The sequence below is a fragment of the Bos grunniens genome, chromosome 15 (genome assembly GCF_055505025.1).
Source record: "Bos grunniens cultivar Pamir isolate PY7600 chromosome 15, Bosgru_T2T1.0, whole genome shotgun sequence".
Classification (NCBI taxonomy): Eukaryota; Metazoa; Chordata; class Mammalia; order Artiodactyla; family Bovidae; genus Bos; species Bos grunniens.
In genome coordinates this window covers 35,064,657-35,087,038 of record NC_141179.1, presented here as the reverse complement: position 1 = coordinate 35,087,038, position 22,382 = coordinate 35,064,657, and the positions used below count along the sequence as shown (strand labels likewise).

Sequence of the window (22,382 nt, the reverse complement as noted above, 5' to 3'; positions counted from 1 at the left end):
TTTTCCAGTAGTCATGTATGGATGTGAGAGCTGGACCATAAAGAAGACTGAGCACTGAAGAACTAATGCTTTCGAATTGTGGTGCTGGAGAAGACTCTTGAGAGTCCCTTGGACAGCAAGGAGATCAAACCAGTCAATCCTAAAGGAAATCAACCCTGAATATTCATTGGAAGGACTGGTGCTGAAGCTGAAGCTCCAATACTTTGGCCACCTGATGCAAAGAGCTGACTCACTGGAATAGACTCTGATGCTGGGAAAGACTGAGGGTGGGAGGAGAAGGGGACGACAGAGGATGAGATGGCTGGATGGCATCACGGCCTTGATGGACATGAGTTTGAGCAGGCTCCGGGAGTTGGTGATGGACAGGGAAGGCTGGTGTGCTGCAGTCCATGGGGTCACAAAGAGCTGGACACAATTTAGCAACTGAACACTAACAAGGAACCTGTACCTGTGTGATTGTCCATGAGCGACGCTCACTGCGTCAGGACAGCTACAGGCTTCAACTATTGAAGGTGACTGTGGGCTCAAAATCCTTACATTCAGTTCAGACTCACAGAGCACCAGAGCAGCAAGGGTCCTCAAGGGACTCCAACCCCACCCCCACCATGTGCTTCAGCCGGAGAAGTGCAGTCCAGTGAGCAAAGTGACTGACTGACCCAAGGTCACGTAGTGGCTTAGAAGCAAAACAGGACTAGAACTCAGGTCATTCTGACTTCTAGCACATTCTCCTCACAGATTCTTAGAAAAACCTCAGTCAACCTATCAAAGCTTTCATTGTCGCCTGCATCAGTTAACTACCCAAGGCCTCCTGGGCTCCTTGGCAGAAAAGAACAGAGACCAGTGAGGCCCACACAGCCCCTCACTGCCTGCCTCCCTAGCATGGCTTCTTGGAAGGCCCAAGGGCAAGGTAATGGAAAGACACACATCCCCACCCTTATCTCAGAGTTCTCCTCTCCCCACCTAGAACTGCCGTTCTGGCCCTGAACTTCGCCTTCAATTGCTGTCTCTTGCAAATGATCATCAGCAGTTTCCATCTCTGTGAAGTTACAAAAAAAGAAGAAGAAAAAAGGCCAAGCACTGCGCCCAGCTGTTGGTGAGGCCGAGTTTTCCACTGATGACGATGACTCACGGTGCCCAAGCTGGAGGCTGAGCTGGGAATGAGACTTGGGAGATCCGGCAGGGCCAAGGAAAAGCCGCAGTTCTCCAGCATGCCTGGGCCTGCAGAGAGGCGCTGCCTGGGTCCCTTGGGTGAATTCCCGGCGCTCGGCTGTGTGAACACAGCGCCCCCTGCAGGCCAACCTGAGGCCAACGGGACCAGGAGCAGGAACAAACCATTACCTGGGGCCAGGGCATCCTGCAGAACTCACCGTGGCGTCCAAGCTGTTATGTTAGGAAACCAGGATTCCACCTCCGAAACCCCAAGAGATCCCACAATACTATTTGCATCCTTGGTTTTCAAAGAGAAACTGAACTGTTAGTTAATAGGAGGCCCAGATTAAGATCTTCAAGCAGAGAGGCAGATGTTGCCCCTGAACTTTGGGAGGGCAAAAAATTCACCCAGGGGTAGGAGCACGGAGAGAAAGCATCCTGTCCTGGGATGCCAGCCTGTGATCAACCGGCGAGAACACCTTGGGACCTGACTCTGGATGGTGCCTTGAATTTCTTCTAAACCCGGGGACTATCCCAGGTTCTTCAGCGGCATGTGTGTGTGCCCAGTTGCTCAGTTGCATCTGACTCTTTGCAACCCCATGGATTGCAGCCCACCAGGTTTATCCATCCATGGGATTCTCCAGGGTAGAACACTGGGGAGGTGAGTGTAAAAGACCTACTGGGGAGACTTCCCTGGCAGTCCAGTGGTTAAGACTCCACACTTCCAATGCAGGGGACAGGGGTTCAGTCCCTGGTGGGGAAACTAAGATCCCACATGCTACATGGCATTAAAAAATTTTTTTGTTAAAGACCTATTGGAGCCCTAAAAGAGCTGCACTCACAGATCGGTGGTGGGGGGGCATTCTCCCACCCCCACCTTGGAGGACCCTGCAAGAGGGAGACCTGAGAAGTAGGACAAGGTCAGGAAGAGTCTGTAGAAGTGACACCCACTCACTGTTGGTACCCGAGAATGTCCCACTTGCCTCAAGCAATGGCAGTAAGGAGCGCCACCAGAAGAGGCCATAAGGAGGACCATCATGATCAAGCACTCATCAGGAAAGGGAAAATAATCAAACATGGAGTCCCAGTAATTTCAACAAAAGGGGCTGCAAGTTACACTCCAACTGCTCACCTGGGCGTCCAAGGCCTCATGGTGTGAAGGGCCACCAGGCCAGATCCACAGAGGGACAGCCTGTCTTCCCCGTCCACATCTGATCTCTCCCACTCTGCTCCCTGAGCCCATCTGTCCCTCAGGCCCCAGAAGAAACATCCTTTTTACCAGTACCCCACCCACCAACAAACTGCACCAATGTGACCCTTCTGTAAAAACCCAAGCTGGTTTAAGATGACCTCCGGGGACTGCCACTAGGTCCCATGAGAGATGGTGAAGCTACAGTGCCTTCCCCAAGCGGCTGGCTTTTCCCAGGCCAGGGACTGGGAAAGGCATCTGCTGCACGGGGTTTTTCATTGCAGAGGATCAGCTCCAAGAAAATCAGCAAAGCACTGTTACTATGGACCATCTGCCAGGACCCGGAAACAGCCCTGTTACATAAAGGGGCTGGTGTAATGAAATTTATTAAACTGGATTCTTCCTTCCTCCACAAAGGAGATGAAGCAATTAAAGTCTCTCTCATGAGAGGTGCTGCAGGGCAGTGAAAGGGCCGTGGGCTCAAGACCCCTGGGTTCTAATCCTGGCCCTGTGTCCATGAGCTGTGGGACCATCTCCCCAGGCTTCTGTTTCCTCATATTTCAAGTAAGGATGAGAATGTCTCTTCCAGCATTAAAATTCCATGACTTCCTACTGTTTTCACCAAAATGGCCAAAAAGTAAGCATACATTGATATGAATTTTGCACTGTAGAGTTTTCTGAAGAAGAGCGATGCCTTCATATTTGCAGACTAAATGAGAACAGTGCTGAGCAGAGCCCCTGGCCCAGGGGCTGGCTAGGGGAAGGTGCGCAGAAGAGAGACCAGAGCTTGGAACCTTCTATCACCAGGCAGGAAAGGCCCAAGGGAGTCACACGCAGTTCTCTGGGAAGCAGTCCTGTCACGCAGCATCTGCGTGTATTGTACAGAATGCCTTCACATCCAGGATCTTACCTGATCCTCCTCGTAAGGCCCTCCAGTTGACAGGGTGACACTGCCGACCCCATTTCACACTGAGCAAAGTAAGGCCAAGTAACTAGGTGGGGTGAGGCCACGTCTCTTAACCTCTCTTCCTCACACATAATGGAGAGGGAGCCTTGCTCGGCAAACTTTGTATAAGGATTAAATAGACGATTTTGCAAAGCCCTGGCAAAACGCCTGGCACACAGTGCATCCTTGGTAAACACGAATAACCATCCCCTACACCCTTCATCTCCTCAGGGAGGTGTGGGAGAAACCCCAAAGCTGCTCATCCGATGATTCAAGATGGAAGGAAATGTGACGCGGTCCCCGGGGCCTGAGACAGCTCCCCAGAGGGCGAGCCAGCGAGCCAGGTGACTCCAGCGCCCGCCTGCTTTGCACTTTCTATTAGTCAGATCACAGGGGAGAGGACCCCCTGAGAATCCGGAGTACCTCAAAATCAGCCACAGAGAAGAGGCCGGAGCAGAAAGCTGCCTCTAAGAGCCACTCCAAGGCAGGGCCTCCCTCCCTTGCTCACGTCTCTCACCCCCTCCCCGAAACCTTCAGCCACTCCTCCCACTGCTCACAGCAAAGCCAGAATAAAGCCATACCTATGTTCTCGAGGGATTCCAGTCCCTTCTGACCCCGTCTGGCCCCATGGTAAGCAAACTGCACCAGCGAGCACTTCCTGCTGCCACGCCTTTGTTTCCAGGATTCCTCCTGCCTGGAACGCCCTCCTCTCCCCTCAGCCTGTTCAACAAGTATTTGTTGAATGGTAGAGTGAGGATGTGAAGGAAGGAGTGTGCGAATGAATGAATGACATGATATTTCTCCCTCGAGGCAGCCAAATTAGGGATCATGCTTCTCATTTAACAGATGAGGAAATTCAGGCCCAGAGAGGCTAAACGACTAGCCCAGATCACCCGGCCAATGAGCAGCCAAATTAGGACTTGAACCTGGCTCTTCCGGGCTCTTTTGGCTGCATCAGGCTTCCTCCTGAAGTAGAAAGTCACTCTTAGATTAGGAAAAAGCTGATCCAAGATTCCTCAAAGTGGGCCAATTCCATCCTGGCCCATATCCGAGAGCACTTTAAGGCACTGGCTGTCACTATGATTATTGAGCATTCCCGTGAGACAGGCAAGGTCCCCAGAGGAAGGGCAAGCACAGTGCCATCTGTCAAGAACCTAAAAATGATGGTGCAATTACAGCCCGGTCACTTAATGCTCACTTTTAGAGAGCTCCTGGAACAGATCAATCCCCACCAGGAAAGAGGAGGAGGGTTCTCTGAATGGAAACTCAGCCCTCTTGCCAGGGGCCAAGGAGCCCTTCCCAGAAGCATCCTGTGAGCTCGCGGCAGGGTGGGCCCCCACCCCTGCCTCCCCTGGACAGACTGGGCAGCCACGGGCCCAAGGCAGGGTCTGGCAGACGTGCAGTGGCAGAGCTGGCCCCACAAGCCTGGGGCACTAGGCCTCACTGTCAGCCTCAAGGAGCTGAAGCTCTCTGGCCCTGGGCCTCTCCAAGAAGGTGGGAAGAGGGCAGGGCCTCGGGCCAAGTCATCCAGTTCTGGGTGCAAGCCTCCAAAAACAGCATCTCTCCCACATCCAAAGCTCCAGGCGCCCATGCAGCTAACTCTCACGGAGCCCTTTTCTATGCCAGGGGAGAGCTGAGGAGAATAAACCAGACAGGTTTATTTCACCTAACCTGCTCAGACCTGGTGAGGGGAGAGTGAGGACAAATGAGTAAACAAACCATACTGTGGTTTCAGGCATTGAAAACTGCTTGGGTGGAAGATAAAGGCAGGCAGAGAGTAGACTGCGTCTGAGACAGGCGAGGGGGCCACCTGCGGCGTGGTGGGCAGGGAGGGCCCCTGTGAGAGGTGACAGTGGCAGAGGGCGACGGGCGTGTGGCAGCTGCTACACAGGCAGGGCTCAGGGAGACGAGCACGCCCGGCAGAGGGAACTGCTGGAGTCCTGCCCTGGACACGAAAGGCACTTGGGCTCTTCTCAGATGGCCTTCCACCGCCAGGTGCCACCCCCGAACCTGCTCCACAAACACCTGCCCTTCACTGCTTCTCAGGCCCCCTCTCCCCAGCAGCCCACCACCAGCTTTCTCTACAGAAGAGAAAAACCTATTTGTTCCTCTCTGCCCTCCAGCCTGGGGAGTCACTTGGTACTTTTCAAGGGCAGTCAGTTTGAAGGGAGGCGGCAAAGGCAAAAGAAATGAGTCTGACCTTTGATATCAAACAGAGCACACTTCCAGTGTCTGCTTGGTTAATTAGCTGTGTTACTTTAGACAAGTCACTCAGCCTTTCTGAGCCTCAAGTTCTTCACCTGGACTGCAGAGGAAATAAACCCCACCTCAGAGGGTTCTGGGAAGTATGGATGTGTACCCAGCAGAGCATGGGTACTTAGCATGTACCCAGAACATGATACATGCTTGGCAAGATTGGTTCCCTGCCCTACTCTGGCCCCCTGAGAAATTCTTTTAAGAGAATTTTTTTTGTTCAACCAATTGTGCTAACTTACTGCAATGTGCAAGGCCCTGGGACTGCAGATCTGTTGGGTGTGAGGACTCTGAGATGACCCTTGACAAAGATTCCTGGTACAACCTGATAGGAGAACTGTGAACCAGAGGACAACTGTGCAGGCAGGAGGGGAGCAGAAAGACAATGGACGCCGTCCTTACTGAGGGTGGCAGGGTAGAGACCGTTAAGACCAGACGCTCGAAGAGATCAAGACCAAGGCGGACAGTTAACTCCTGCCCCCTTCCCTTCCCACCTCCGGGTCCCTGGTCCATGGCCTAGGTCTTTGTCCCCTGGTTCTTCCTGTGCGGCGGCCAGCTAGAAAACAAACCAATCTCAGTTCTAACAAGTGAGGAGATATCACGTGTTAATGCACAGTGAGACCTTAGGCGTTGTTGCTGTTGTTTAGTCGCTAAGTCATGTCTGACTCTTTTGTGAATCCATGGACTATAGCCCACCAGGCTCCTCTGTGCATGAGATTCCCAGGCAAGAATACTGGAGTGGGTTGCCATTTCCTTCTCCAGGGGATCTTCCTAACCCAGGGATCAAACCCAAGTCTCCTGCATTGCCAGTGGATTCTTTACCAATGAGCCACCAGGGAAGCCAGAGATCTTACGTACCCTACTTCTTTCTCTGGGCCTGGGAGTGACCTCTGGGGTGCTTTCAGCTCTGACCTTGCTAGTTCTAACTCTGGATGCTGGCTTTATCAGCTCACCCGACGGCTATCTGCCTGCCCACTGCTGCCATCTGGTGGCCTCGTGGGACCAGCTGAACTTGGCTTTGGCCAGGCCCTCTGCAAGGCCCTTATAGAAAGGCACATACTTCAAAGGGTAAATTTTGCTTCTGCTGCAGCTGGACAGACACTGCACTCCTCTAGACCACGGATCAATGGGTATTCACTGCCAAACACAAAAGCCAAAAGTAATGCCAAAACTTCAGCTCTCTAGCAGAGATGACACAGCTGCAGCTGAGAGCTTGACTTCCTTGCCCAAAGAAAGGAAGTAACCTGCCCAAGGTCACACAGCTGCCGGCTCCCAGACCCATGCCCATTTCTGCACTGGTATTTTGTTCTATTTCCTTTTTTATGTGGGGGGTGGGGTGTTCTTTTTTGTTTGGGTGGTTTTTTTTGTTTTTTTTTGTTTTTTTTTTGGCCATGCTGCTCAGCATGTGGGATCTTAGTTTCCAAGCCAGGGATCGAGCTCAAGCCCCCCAATCGGAAGCATGGAGTTTTAATCACTGGACCACCAGGGGAGTCCTACCAGAGCACAATTCTACTTTACCACAATGCTTAGGGCTAGTGGGCACCCTGGAAACCAAAAGTAAAGTCAACCCAGGGTCAAGGAAATAAAACCTTTGGAAGGTGGCAAATAAAGTGTCAGGATTCCTTGCAAACCTCAAGAAATGGCAAGAGAGGACATGTGAACATGTGAGTACTGCTTGCAGAAGTCCACTGGAAATAACAAACTGGAGACGGTCAGGTGCCTCCTGCCCTTGGAGGACATCATTCACGAGGATGTCTGCAGGTCTTCAGGAAACCAGCCCCTGAGCACTACCACAGCCCGGATCCTAGGCTAGGCAGACCACGGGAGGGTGACAGAGACCGAGGAAGACACATGGGTAGCATCACGTGTTTGCATGGGTTTGCCCACCAGATGCTGCCCCTTGGGGTCTTGTTCTATCTTTTCTTCTGTACCTCCAGGCATCTTGGCACCTGGCCAGAAGAGCTGGGTGAATGTGTACACAAGCAGATCCCTCGGATTCCTGCACAATTAGAAGAAACGGTCCACCTTCTGCACGTGCAACTGATCACATTCTTAGCTCTGTCTATAGCCTTCTTCTAAACTCTATAATAAAGACCCAGAAAAAAAAAAAAAAAAACCTATCTGAATTAAAGTAGGTCCCTTGCCTTTTCTGGCCTCTATTATCTCACATATGCATAACTGAGTTCTGCTGGATGGTCTTCAAAGTCCTCTTCAATCTAAAATTCTAGAATCTGAAATCAAATTGAGGCAAATCAAGGCCACTCTTCACCTGCAGAGCAGATAGGGCAAGTAGTCAAACAATGCTCCCCTCTAGTGGTGTAACACTGTCACTACACCCTCTGGTCTCGGCCCTATCGCTCAACCCCATTCAGTCTCATCCCCAAGTCTGAATGGGAGAGATCTTACAGCTAGCCAGCTAAATCCAGGTACAGAGGAATGAAAGAGAAAGAAAGGACCCAGGCTCAAGGAATCAGCTGGTTAAGCTCTCAGCTGAATCAGCTCTCAGCTGGTTCCATGACAGTGAAGAAATTCTCCACTTTTAGGAATGAGTGTATCTGGAGCTCAAAGGACTGTTTGTGACCTCCAATTCCCTTCTTCAGATGAGGAAACCAAGGCTCAGGGATGTGCAGAAAGGTCACAAAGTTTCCTCAGGCCACAAAGCTGACTCATGACTGAGCCAAAAATAGACCTGTGCTTTCCTGCCTCCTTCTACAGTCTCTTGCCTCTTTTCCATGCGACCTCCCAAACGAGGCCCATGGAAGTGATGTCAAGGGCATATACACACAAGAATACACCAGCAAAGGGGCCAGTTCCCTGCACTGAGGGACAAGAAAGTTTATTCACTGACATTTATGGGGGATATAATCAGGCTGAAAATTACATATTCAGCATAGAAAATACAAAAGAAAATTCACCCAAACATTCTTTTTGAAAAAAAAAAAAAATAGAAGTTGTAGTACAGTAACCTTGCAATCTACCCTTTTTACTTACCATATCATGAGCATATTCTTCTGTTATTAAATATCCTTCTGCTGCTACTGCTGCTAAGTCGCTTCAGTCATGTCTGACTCTGTGCGACCCCATAGACAGCAGACCACCAGGCTCCCCCGTCCCTGGGATTCTCCAGGCAAGAATACTGGAGTGGGTTGCCATTTCCTTCTCCAATGCATGAAAGTGAAAAGTGAAAGTGAAGTCGCTCAGTCGTGTCCGACTCTTAGCGACCCCATGGACTGCAGCCTCCCAGGCTCCTCTGTCCATGGGATTTTCCAGGCAAGAGTACTGGAGTGGGGTGCCATTGCCTTCTCCAAATATCCTTCTAAAACATTCTATATAGTGGGTATATATTCCAACATATGTTTGTACCATAATTTATTTAACCAAACCCCCTACAATTTCATTTGTTTCCAGGCATTTGTTTTTGTCATTATAAATCAGGCTGCAATGAATGGCATTACACTTAATCTTCCAATGTATCCATGATAATTTCCTTAGGTCAGTTTTATTTTTTTTAATATTATGGAATTTCAGAGCTGGGATGGCCTTTGGATATCCTGTCCATAACCTGCTATTGCTCAGATGGGAAGAAGGGGACCAGATAGTTCTGTGTCTTACCAGAGGACAAAGAGAAAGCAACAGAACCAAGTCCCAAACCCTCTACACATTAAAATGAGACCTTCCCAAAGGATTTCACACCCTTCTGTGACCACACTGACCTCCCTTTCCCCTGAAACCCTAGAACCTTCAGTGTCTGGGCCACTCCTCTGGCTCTTTGCCATATTTTATAATTTTTCTACTAAATATTTCAACTATAAAATTCCTGAAGGTAGTTCCAAATTTTATGTTTCCTTGTAGTCTATAGCATAGTCTAATTTCATCTAGGTAAGCATTCCATTTGGAGAGGGGAATGGCAACCCACTCCAATGTTCTTGCCTGGAGAATTCAATGGACAGAGGAGCCTGGTGGGCTACAGTTCATGAGGTTGCAAAGGGTCGGACACGACTGAGTGACTAACATACAAGCATTCCACTAACACCTGCTGAAGGATTAAGGATAACTAGGAATTTTCTTCCTTGTTGCTTGCCAGAGTCACGGGCAAACATTGGGAAAAGATGCTTCTTTGAAGAGTAAAAGAAATTTGGTTTATGGGTTAGAGCATTCTGAGATATGTGCTTCCTGGAGTCAGAGTAGCAGGTTTGGGGACAAAAGACCAGGTTCAAGTTTTAACTATGTCCAACTACGTGACCAGGGCAGTACAGTTAACTGAGTAAGGACCTGTCTGGAAAGCACGGATAATAACACCCATCTTCACACCTTCCTATGAGAAAATGGAGGTGAAAGCATTTGACAGTGATAAAAGTGGTCGGCGAGAGCTAGGACCACCGTTATCTTATTATAAGGTAATAATATGCTATAGGAGTTATGGGAAAGGAGTTGCTTCTCTGAGTCCTGGGATGGCCTCCAGACCTGTGCTCCCGGAGCACCAGTTCCCAGTTTCTACTCCACGTGCAAATCCATTAAAGGAACCTCTGGCTACACATTTCCGTTAAGAACTGGTGTTTTCTTGAGGCTGAACTTCATCTACAGAAGGAACTATTATTCCTGGTTTAGGTCGCTGGGTGTGTGTAGTTAAATCACGCACATTTCCTCCTCATCTCTGCAGAGAAAGTGACAAGGTGTAAAGAGCACTAGACCCAGGCCATGAGGCCCCAGTTCCGCTTTCCCTCCTACCCTCACTCCCTGTGCTTCCAACTCTTCAGGCTTCAGTTTTGCCATCTAGAGTCTGGAGAAGGAAATGGCAACTCACTCCAGCGTTCTTGCCTGGAGAATCCCATGGACGGAGAAGCCTGGTAGGCTGCAGTCCATGGGGTCGCAGAGTCCGACATGACTGAAGCGACTTGGCAGCAGGCAAGCTGAGAGAGTCAGAGCAGATGAGAGCTAAGTTCTCATCCATTCCTGACATGCTAAGGATTCTAGGATAAAAAATTGTGGTTTAAACAAGAAGCAAAAACTATCCACTTCAAAGAGTCCTTTGTCAGTTTGACTTTCAACGTTTGGGTTTTCAAAGTTCTAAAGCACAAACATCAAGAATTCCAACACCCCTGCTTTATACAGAGCCCATAAGGTCAGAACCTCCTGAGCTCGGTTGGGGTTTCATGATATCAGGTCCCAAAGAAGACAGAGTAATATACACTATCACCCTATTCTGGAGGGATCCTGGCCCCCAAACAGAAAAATCAGCTTTAAGTATACTTATAAACTCAGTTTAGTGTGAATCAATGACTGCGCTTGGATTTCACTAATGCTTAGACATCAAATGCAATAAAACATTTCTCTATCTGTGACTCTTGAAGAAAGGAGAATGGCTAAGATCTGGTCCCTTCCACACGTGCCATGCAGTTCCCCACTTTGAAGAAATGAAAGAATAAAAAATATCTCAACTAAAAGGATATAACCAAGAACCAGGAAGATAATGAAGGGAGGAGGGGAAAAAATTACTGAAAAGTAGAATTGAATTTCCAGCCTCGATGCTGCCATAAATGCACTTTCTTGCCTCTCTGTTTCAGTTTTCTCATTTCCCAAGTGAGGAAGTTTCTCTTTCCATTTCTGATTCTTGAAAAGATAAGACTTCAGGACCTTTTAAGGTGACATTGAAGAGAGTGAAGAATGTCAAGAACTCTGTGTTGGGGCTCACTTTTTCAGTCCATAGCCTGCGTGAGACCACAAGGCTGTTTTGGGATACTGCATGGCCCAGGGAACACTTCCAGCATCCCCAAGGCAACTGGGCTCTAAACATTCTGACCAACCCTATATTAAGGTTTGGATCTCATGTAAATCATTCTCCATGAAATTCTAATAAATCACCAGCAACCAGCACTTAGCATCTTTAAGCACTGATCTTTCTGCACTCACCAGGAGAGTCCTGAGTCAACCTGTTACCGATCCAGAGACATTCAGATCCAGCCCCACAGAGACCTCTGCCGGAAAGAGAAGATACGGGGCATTTGACCTCCTGATCGCTCCAGTTTCAAAGGACAGAGGAAGCTAAGGTATACTGAACCGACATAAGCCCAGTCCTTTGCTGGATGCTGGAAGCTTTGATACACCATCTTATTTAATCCTCATCCAAGGTCAGCAAAATTTCCCTGCTTTCCTAATGAGGAAATAAGCTCAGAGAAATTAGGCTTATTCATTTGTCCAGCATGGACTGAGTATCTACCCCAGATGTGCCAAGTACTTTGCTAAGCACAGCGGACACAATGCTGAGCAAAACAAATGTGGCTCCTGTCCAGATGGAGTTTAAAATCTAGTGGGATGGAAATGAGTTAAAGAATCCTATAGAAAATAGCACAAAAGAGAGGTTGTAGTGCTTGAGAAGAGATAAAAGGGAAAAGTGATGAGTCAGGGATGTCAAGGGAAGGCCTCCCTGAGGACGTGATGATTAAGTTGACGTCCAGGGGGTGGGGGAAATGGATTTAACTAAGTCAAAATGAAGAAGGAGAGCAGGGATAAGTGTGACAAATAGAAGGAACATCAGTAGCAAAAGCACTATGATGGGAAATACAGGATGCATTCCAGGTACCCAGGCCAGAGGAGAGGTCAGCTAGAGATCAAGGGTTTGCATGGTCAGAAACAGGGCTGGAAAGGCAGGCAGAGCGCAGACCGTGCAGGGCCTGGTAGCCACTAAGGACTTGTCTTTATCCTAAGAGCAATGGGAAGACACTGGAACTTGACACATGGGCTTGAAAAGATCTTCCAACTGAGAGATGGGGAACAGAGTGGGTGAGAGGGACTGCATGAATGTGGGAAGATGAGGTCACCAGCAGGGGCCGCTGTGGGACCCCGCAAGAGGTGACAAGGCCTGAACTACGGGGGTGGGGGGTTGGTGACGGGGAGAGGTGGAGCTGCCACCACACAGTCAGAAGCTGGCAGAGCTGAGAGTCACAGCTCGGCCTGTCTGACTCCAAAGCCAGGCTTCTCTCTACCTCACCATTTGTTCATTCATTCAGCAGTTAGTTACTTATCTTTTCCCATGTGCCCAGGCCTGCGCCAGGTGCTGGGGATGCAGCTGTGAACAAACACTGCTCTCATGGAATTTATAGCCTAGATGTTAAACAAGTAAGAATGCAAATGAGACTCCCCTGCTGGTCCAATGGTTAAGAATCTGCCTGCCAATGCAGGGGACACGGGTTCAATCCTTGGTCCAGGGAGATCCCATATGCCACAGGGCAACTAAGCCCATGCGCCATGACTACTGAGCCTGCGCTCTAGAGCCTGGGAGCCACAAGAGAAGCTACTACGAGACTCCACGCACCGAAACTAGAGAGTAGCCCCCGCTCACCACAACTAGAGAAAACCCACACCCAGCAGTGAAGACCCAGCACAGCCAAATGATAATACTTTTTTAAAAAGAATGCAAATGGATGTATACAGTTACAAATTGGGGAAGGAAGAAGAGTGTGATCAGAGATTTTTAACAGGGAAACCTACCTGTAAGGCCATGACAATCCTATATTGATTATATCAGAGAGCTACATGCCTGCTGCATGTAAGTGAAAACCCTCAGAAAACTGCCTGTCAGAGCTGGAGCTCAAGCAAGGTATCCGTAGCCAGTTCATGAGCCCTGTCTCCAGCGTTGCACAGACTCTGCTGAAATAGAAGCCTTTCTAAAAGCACCTGCTAATTCCTTAATATTATACTCACACACCCTAACCACAGCCACCCCCACTTAGGTATATGCAGCATTTTACAATTAGTTAGGATCATTCATGGGCTGCTCTGGTAGCTCAGCTGGTAAAGAATCCATCTGCAATGCAGGAGACCCTGCTTTGATTCCTGGGTCGGGAAGATCCCCTGAAGAAGGATTAGGCTACCCACTCCAGCATTCTTGGGCTTCCCTGGTGACTCAGACTAAAGAATCTGCCTGCAACGTGGGAGACCTGGGTTCGATCCCTGGTTTGTAAAGATCCCCTGGAGGAGAGTATGGCAACCTACTCTAGTATTCTTGCCTGGAGAATTACTTGGACAGAGGAGCCTGGCAGGCTACTGCCCATGGGGTTGCAAAGAGTTGGACACAACTGAGCCGCTAAGCACAGCACACAGAGCAGCACCATTCAACAGATACACCCATTTGAACCCTACACAGCTGCTTACAGAAGGGAGGTAGGTTTTAACATCCTGACTTGAGAAATGAGGAAACTGAGCCTAGACAGGTGAAGTGACTTCATTAAGGTCACCAACTAAGAAGGCACCCAGAGCTGCCATCCAGTCCTCACAGGAAGCACTTCAGGCCAGGAAATCATGAATCTCAGAGGAGACAGCTGCAGGTCACCGAGCCCGGATAAAGTCACCCAGGAGTCCCATGAAGTTCCCGAGAACAATGATCAGGGACATTAAGCAGCTTGGGAAAGGTTTCTAGAATGCAGCTCCACCAGCCTGAGACACAGGTACCTTGCCAACTTTCCCAGATTAGAACAGGTTCTCCTGGACTCTTTCCAAGTGCTTCTGACTAACGGAGAAAAGTATTTTTCCATCGCAAGCACTGCAGGCAGACACCAGACTCCTGATGGGGAAGGGCAGAGACTGCATCCCAGAGTCCCATATGCATGAACTAAAAGTTGTCCTGGTACCGTGTGACCTGCCCTCGCTCAGCACCTTCCGCTGGGGGTGGCCGTCTTGGGCAGCGTTCCTTGACGGTGGCACCACCAACACCTGGGGCTGGGTATCTGTGTTGTGGGGCTGCCTCTGCGTTGTAGGACATTTAGCAGCATCCCTGGCCTGTACCAAGTAGAGGCCAGTAGCACCCCAATCCCAGATGTGATAACCAGACACATTCTGAAACCTTGCAAACATCCCCCAAGGTACAAAGTGGCCTGTGGCTGGGAGTCACTGGTGTAGGGACTATCACACCGGTAAGTACTCACACCAGTAAGGAGAGAGCACTGTGTACTTCCCCGCTCTCATCCTAACCCAATCCAGCCCACCTTACTGGGCAGATCCATGGTCACGGCCCATAAGCTGTTTTTAATCAATATCACACCCTAATGCCTCACAGAATGAGACAGGAGGCAGCTTTCTGTGCTGCTGTGGCTGCAGGTAGGTCCCAGGAACCATTCTCCTCTGGAGCTTGTGAAAACAACTCGAATCAAATAAATCCTTGTTCCAATAATGAGTTGCTTCTGATCCTGTAAGCAAATCTTGTTCCCGTTAACATGAGCAGCTGGGTCTGATTAAACTGGAGGCCCTGGCTGTTTCTTTTCAATGACACCGTGCCAGGGCAAAGGGGTCCACGGCTGCTGGGGAGGAGGATAAAACTGGTGAATCAAACAGCAGGGGACTCTCATCCACCCAAAACTCAGTGCGGCAACCAGGCCACTCCAACAGCCCAGCTTCCAACCACTCTGCACTCGGGAGAAAGGGGAAAGGGACAAAGCGCACAAACAAGAGATCCGAATCAACAAGTTAATTAAACAGCTGAAACTTTACCCAAAGACCATGCTTTCAAGGGGAGGTAGAAACCTGAAGCTGAGCCCCACAGAGAAGCTGGGATGACTCAGGCAGTGTCAGGGACATGGGTTCCAACCTCCCACCCCGAGGGCCGTGCTGTTGGCCCAGACGTGGAGATCAGAATGAGTTCCAACGGTGCAAAGCCAGAATCAAAGCAGCAACATCTCTATGCCTTTCTTTAGTCAGCTGCCTAACCAGCTAACAGGCTTACTGACAGACTCAACTAAACCCACTACCGCTTGGTAGTAAGTGTATCCTGCTGCACTGCAATCCTTTGGAGACTGACTAAGCATGAAACGCCTACCTGTTAACACCCAGTGACTCACACGACTGCTAGTGTCTGTGCCCCTCTGCATGGTGACTTGGCTCCACTGATGCACTGAAATCGGACGCCAGCCTGTCTCCCCCACTGACAGTGGGCCCCTTGAGGGCAGGACTAGGACCAAGCACAAGGAATGGTACATAAACGGATCCTCACCATCTGTATGGTGGGCGGATGGGTAAAACCTTCTGTCTCTGTACTCTTAAGCCTGTCCACACATGGCAGGGACAGGGCATACATGCGTGCCAAGTGACCAGTCATGAACAACTCTTTTTCAACCCCATAAACTATAGCCCACTGGGCTCCTTTGTCCATGGGGTTCTCCAGGCAAGAATACTGCAGCGAGTAGCCATTGCCTTCTCCAAGGGATCTCCCGACCCAGGGATTGAACTTTTGTGTCTTATGTCTCCTGCATTGGCAGGCGGGTTCTTTACCACTAGCGCCACCTGGGAAGCCCCGACAGAGCATGGCCCGTCTCCTCCGTTTCTTCAAGCTTAGCCCACTGCTCAAAAGGTTCCCAATAAACAATAACCAAATTCAAAGAGACAAACTGAAGCCTTCTGATCATGGACCTCTTAAGAGGTCAGAAATCCTCGCAGTCGACCCTGCCTCATTTGAGTATGTTTAGTCTCTTTTAACTAGCAGGTTTAATGCAGCCAATGAATACTTTCTTTGGGAGGTGGTGGAGATACAGATGTGAGCAAGACTAATATGGGGCTTCCTCTCACAGAACTCACTATCAGGAGGAGAAGAGAAACAGTTAACAATTATATAAATAAGTAGCTACTATGCTCAGAGAGTCTCTTTAAGATAAATTTCTGTAGATGGTCCCAATCTTTAAGCAGTCTGAACTACTGTGAGGAAAGTCATGATTTGCCTCCAAATGAATGACACCATTAGAGCACCCTCTGAAAAAGTAAATGCAGAAAGTTTAAATACACCTTGGTTATACAGGCCTCTGTTTCAAAGCAATCTTTAAAAAAAATTTAAGAACCAATTAAAAGCATCATGGATGTAAATACTCCTAAGCCTATGTTTGTGTGTTCAAACATGTAGTGTGTGTTAACCAAGGATAACTGAAGCGGACTTGAAAACCTACAGAAGTCAGAAGGCATTGGAATAAGTCATGAGGTATTTGGGGGTCTACAGATCGGCGTGTTGCTAACAAGCAGGCCAAGAGCAGGCAAGGGGACTCCTGAGAACCCCTGAAGTTCAGAAGGCCTTGACACGATAATGGATCTTAAGAATCACAACCTGCCGGCCTGGGAAACTCTGTGTCAGTCAGCAAGAGCTGTAGGAAGGTTGGGAAGAAGGACAGCCATGAAAAAACAAACCCTGAGAACACTGTCAGGAATATGAAGACTAAGAAAGAAGAAATGCCCTAAGAGAGAGATGAGAAACAATTAAGATGAATCAAGAAAAGATAAAGATGCCAAAAGCTGGATGGCCTGGCCTGGTAAAGTGAGGTCTGAGGGAACACGTGAGATATTCAAATCAATGTACACAGTTTGTTAGGGTTAATAAAAATTCAAACCAAAATACCATGCCAGCTATGACTCAAAATAATGCTCTGCCTCAATCTTGAACATTTAACTTAAGTTTCTGATGCCTTGAATTTAGACTCAGGTGGAAATGCAAATAGAGTCACTCCTTTAGCTATGACAAGGCAAAGACCCTCCCAACAACCTGGACAAATTTCTGGGTGGTGCCTGTTGCCTCTCGAAACCTCATGGACCCTTAGAACCACAAGGAGTTAACCTAAACCAGCCTCACATTTTTGGGTACAAATCTATGATCCAGAGAAGTAAAGCCACACATCTGACTGACTGCAGAACTATTAATAGATCTCAGGTCCTCCCCTTCCCAGTCCTTCAAGCTTTTCATCAGTGAAAACCAACCTACCTAATCCCAAGCATTCATAGCTATTTAGACAGCTGTCCCCCAGCTGCTCTTTCCAACCACAAATTCCCTGCCACTCTCTCACCTGTCTGAGCAACCAGGTGTGTCCACCCACTCCAGACAGCAGCGATCTTTTCATTCTGGAAACAACGTGCTTCTATTCTCTGGGGCAGAAGGAGGAAAGCAGCCTGGGAAGCCAGTTGCCCGTGTTTGTTGCTTCCCCAAACATACAGCTCTCCTGCATCTTTAAACAAACAGAAGGGAAACAAAAGAGGTGAAGAAACATTAGCCCAAAATGATGGAAAATAACCCGAGTCTGGGGGAAAAAAGTGGTTCAAAGAAGTTGTATTATTCTTACCCTACAATATTGAATAGAGCAAAGCAAGATACCAAATTCAGGTATAGCATAATACATAAGTTTTTTTTTAATTCTATAAATAGGAAAAAAGGCCAAATGTTTTTAACAGTTTGTCAAGAACAGGAAAAGTGCGTTTATTTTTTCATTAATTCATTCAACAAATATTTATTCAACATCCACCTTGTGCAAGACATATGGTTCTCCGTTTTCTACATTTTTTAAATAAATGCTTACCTTTTGTTAGAAAAAATATATATTAGCTTTTCAAAATAACAGATTAAAAGGCAAATTATTTAAAGTTTAAACTTTATAAATATCTGATGATTTCACCACATGCCCTGTTCAGCGGAAAATATAATGTTATCGTATCACATTCACATAGCACTTAAGCTCATTTGAACCTCACAATAATCCTGAGATATAAGCAGGAATGAGACTGACTGACATTGCGATTTAACAGAAAGAGAGCAAATTCAGAGTCAAGTGATTCTGGCTTCTATTCTTGGATCTGCTAACTAGTTATTGACCTTGGACAAACCACTTCCTCTCCAAACCTTAGTTTCACCAGCTGAAGACTGGAGGGGAAAGCTGATGGTGGAGAAGGACACTGTAACTGATGTAAGGAGAGACTGGCGGGCGACTGTGGCAAACCAGAGGGCACATGGCTGTCAAGAAGGCATTCAAGTTCAACAAATCTTTAACTGGAAGTCAAACAAAAGGGGGCATGGGCTACAGTCTGACTTATGAATCTACCGTCTGTGACTCCTTGGATGATCTCTCAGTGCTTCCCCAACCCTCACATGTAACACAGCACAGGACAGCACACGGTGCCCACAGGCGGCTAAGGCACCAGTCACTTGACTCTGAAATTGCTCTTTCTACTAAATCACAATGTCAGTCAGTCTTATTCCTGCTTATATCACAGGATTATTGTGAGGTTCAAATGAGACGTTTTGAAGATTAAAAAAAAAAAAGCACAATGTATTGTGAAAACTTAGTGCAAAAACAAAGAGTATGGCTCCTTAAGAATTTTCATATTGATTACATGTTGCAATAATATTTTGGATATACTGGGTAAAGCAAAATAAATTATTAAAATTAATTCGCCTGTTTCTTTTTACTTTTTGCAATGCAGCTCACATTATATTTCTCCTAGACAGCACTCTTCTGGAAGATAAATTAACCAAGGCTCGGAGACATTAAGTGACTTTCAAGATTGCAAGGCTTATTAGGGATCAAGCAGGACCAGAAACCGGATTTTCCACTTCCACTGCATCCTGTGACCTCCCAATAAAGGTTTATAGCATCGCTTGCCCTGGAGCAGCTTGGTCTATTCTCAAAAACCAATCAGAAGCCAAACAGTATCATTAAAGGATATGAGGCCAAGACTTGGGGTTTAAGTCCCAGATCTGCTACTGGATGACTCTTTGACACTGGGCACATCACGTCACATTCTGGGTCTCTGTTTCATGGTCTAAAATGTGTGCTCAGTCCCTCAGTCGTGTCTGACTCTTTGCAACCCCATGGAGGGTAGCCCACCAGGCTCCTCTGCCTACAGAATTTTCCAGGCAAGAACACTGGGGTGGGTTGCCATTTCCTTCTCCAGGGCATTTTCCCAACCCAGGGATCGAACCTGTGTCTCTTACATCTCCTGCACTGGCAGGGGGGTTCTTTACCACTGGGGCCCCCGGGGAAGCCCAAGTCTAAAATAAGGGACCATAAATCAGTGGAGTCTTTGTGTCACCCAGGTGACCTTGCAGCACTGACATACCGCAGTTCTATACGGCAAATTTGGTTTATTTCATGCCTAGAGAGAAGGCAACCTCCCTGGACCTCACCAGGGTGTGTTAAGTATGAGGATTCCTTACAAGAGGGAAGTGGAGCCCCTCGGCAAAGTCTCCACCCATGAAAGGGACTGCTGAGCTACCAAGGTGCCACTGACAATGAGCCTGTGTCTGTTATAAGCCTTCATTTATCTTAGTAAGTCTAAACCATCTTTTGCAAAGACAAACTGTCTTCCACATGCAGATCATTACGCTGTGCATCAGCAGGCAAAATTAAATTCTGCTGCAATGCCAAACAGTTACATAAGCTACAACTCCAGAGCGGTCTAGAGAGCACCGAACAAAACGCGGTGTGCCACAGCTTGAACTGGACTGGGAAAGAGGGATATTAATCTTGACCCTTTTAAGTCACTTTCAAAATATCCAGAACCAATTTACCTTGTGCATATACTCTAAAAATCACTAAATTGCACACTTTAAAGGAGTGAATTTCATATATGAAGCACATCTCAAGAAAAAATTCAACATCTGTGTTTTTAAAACACCATAACAAAAGTACCCGCATATGAAATAATAGTTTTAGTAATATAAAATTTTTGAAGAAATTGATATTAATGAGCAATTAGAAGAACCTCTAGGTTTACATAATACTAGCCATTTCAAGTTAGACTAAAAGTTGAAACCTATTACTCTATTCTTATTCTTGGAAAAGAATGCCTTCTCCCAGAGCTAGTGAGGACTACAAGGGATGAACTAATCACTTCTCGTCCCCTCTATAAAAGGGGAGGTGAGGGACCACATGCCCAGGAGAGTCCTTAGAGCTGGCATTCATTTCAGCTCACTCTTTTTAGCATATGTACAAATCTACCTAATATGAACCAGAGGCTAAAAGCAGGTATTTCCTTCATTAGTTAGTTGCTTTTAATTCATTAAATATCAAATTATCTATAATTCAGAATTTATAAAGTGTTTAAACTCTCACATTACAGCTCTTGTGTTCTCCTCAAATCTGATGTTGAAGAATGCAAGCCCCCATTAATTTACAGATACAGTGTACACATCTTTAATTTCCACATAAAACATTGAAAATACAGTGTATGAAAGTCATTTCCCTTTGCTTAAAAAATGAAATGCATTCAACTCTGGGCAAGAGAGCTTACCAACATAAATTTCTCATAGCTATAGTCTCCAGTCTACCTGCAGGAGTCAGGGCAATCTAGGCTTTGAAAAAGATAAACTTTGAGAGAGAGAACTTTCACTTTCAAGAAAATGCTGGGGCTTCCCTGGTGGCTCAGTGGTAAAGAATCCACCTGCCAATCCAGGAGACATGGGTTCAGTCCCTGATCTGGGAAGATCCACGTCACAGAGCAACTAAGCCCACAACTACTGAGCCTGTGCTCTAGAGCCCGGGAGTCGCAACTACTGAGCTCACGTGCCACCACTACCAGGGGTGGTAAACGACTAGGGTGAAGCCCACACACCCTGGAGCGTGTGCTCTGCAACAAGAGAAGCCATCACAGTGAGAAGCCCCCGGACCACAACTAGAGAGGCGCTCCCACTTGCTGCCACTAGAGAAAAGCCTGTGCAGCTACAAAGAGCCAACACAACCCAAAAAAATGCTGCACTGTCAGCAGTTTATACTGTATTGACTGAGTGTGTCAAATAGATGGATGGATGGATACATAGCCAAGGCAGAGAGATATACATAGTGTCTGAGAGAAAAAAGACTAGATAGAGAGTGAAAGTGAAAGTCACTCAGTCGTGTCCAACTCTTTGCAACTATACAGTCCATGGAATTCTCCAGGCCAGAATACTGGAGTGAGGGCAGATTAAAGAGATGGAAATAGAGAGATCAACTAGAGAAATATATAAAAACATAAAATAAATTAGAAAAATATACACACAACTAGATTTAGCAGTATATGGAGACCTTGGTTATATACAAAGATGGAAGATAAAAATAGAAACATGTAGTTAAATAAAATAGAGAAGATAAACAGAGAGAACAGACAGGGCAACAGATAAAGGAGTAGAAAGATACAGGGCTTCCCTGGTGACTCAGCTGGTAAAGAACCTGCCTGTAATGCAGGAGACCTGGGTTCAATCCCTGGGTGGGGAAGACGCCCTACAAAAGGGAACAGCTACCCATTCCAGTATTCTGGCCTGGAGAATTCCATGGACTAAACAAGATTGCAAAGAGTCTGACACGATTGAGTGACAAAGCAAAGCAAAAATATGCTAGTTTGAGATTAAACAGCTAGAGAAGAGAAAGCTAGAGAACCTAGAAAGCTTTGATAGTTATATGTGTATATGTGTTTAGTCGCTCAGTCATGTCTGACTCTTTGCAACCCCATGGACTGTAGCCCGCCAGGCTTCTCTGTCCATGAGATTCTCCGGCAAAAATACTGGCGTGGGCAGCCATTCCCTTCTCCAGGGGATCTTCCTGACCCAGGGACCAAACTCAGGCCTCCTGCATTGACTATTCACTGAATGAGCCACCAGGGAAGTTTAAAACAGTTACATTAGACATCAAAACAGATTAGATGAATAAGAATATGTTATACATAAACTTACTGTTGGTTACATGATTTGACAATCACAACTACTCCGAAAGATATTTTTATCCCTGTTGTACAGCTGAGAAAACAAACTCAGAGGAAGGGAAGTGAGCCTCTATTTCACATGAGTGTTTTGACGTGTATTATCATATGAAATTCTGAAAACTACCCCCAAAATATTTTATAGACAAGTCAATGGTCTCAGGAAGGTAGAGTGACTTGCTAAGATCACATCAGCAGTGGCATCATTATCCCGACTCCAGCGTCTATGCTCTCCCATCTGTACCCCAACAGCAACACTTGAGGCAGAAACGCCCAGCACTCTGAACGGCATGTTACCTACCTGTCAGTGACGCTGAGTGATCAGAGCCAGCAAGAACACATACTGCTTGAGAATTCTCTAGGCCTACCAAAAAAAAA

At 47.3% G+C, this 22,382-nt stretch overlaps 1 protein-coding gene across 14 annotated transcripts in view; it reads right to left on the bottom strand.

Moving 5' to 3' along the window:
- The window catches only part of SERGEF (secretion regulating guanine nucleotide exchange factor), a 248,831-nt gene that overhangs the window by 202,215 nt on the left and 24,234 nt on the right, over window positions 1-22,382 (bottom strand). For 13 of the 14 annotated variants that reach the window (XR_015142017.1, XR_015142018.1, XM_086339745.1 and 10 more), the window contains 2 exons: window positions 22,306-22,368; window positions 17,348-17,506 (listed from right to left, as the gene is read on the bottom strand). Coding sequence is in view for 12 of the 14 variants with exons in the window: in XM_086339745.1 (XP_086195871.1) it covers window positions 17,348-17,506; window positions 22,306-22,368 (222 nt within the window). In the remaining 2 variants the exon portion in view is untranslated. Of the gene's footprint in view, window positions 1-10,322; window positions 10,448-17,347; window positions 17,507-22,305; window positions 22,369-22,382 lie in introns of those variants that run through there. The other variant, XM_086339751.1, reaches the window with a different exon arrangement.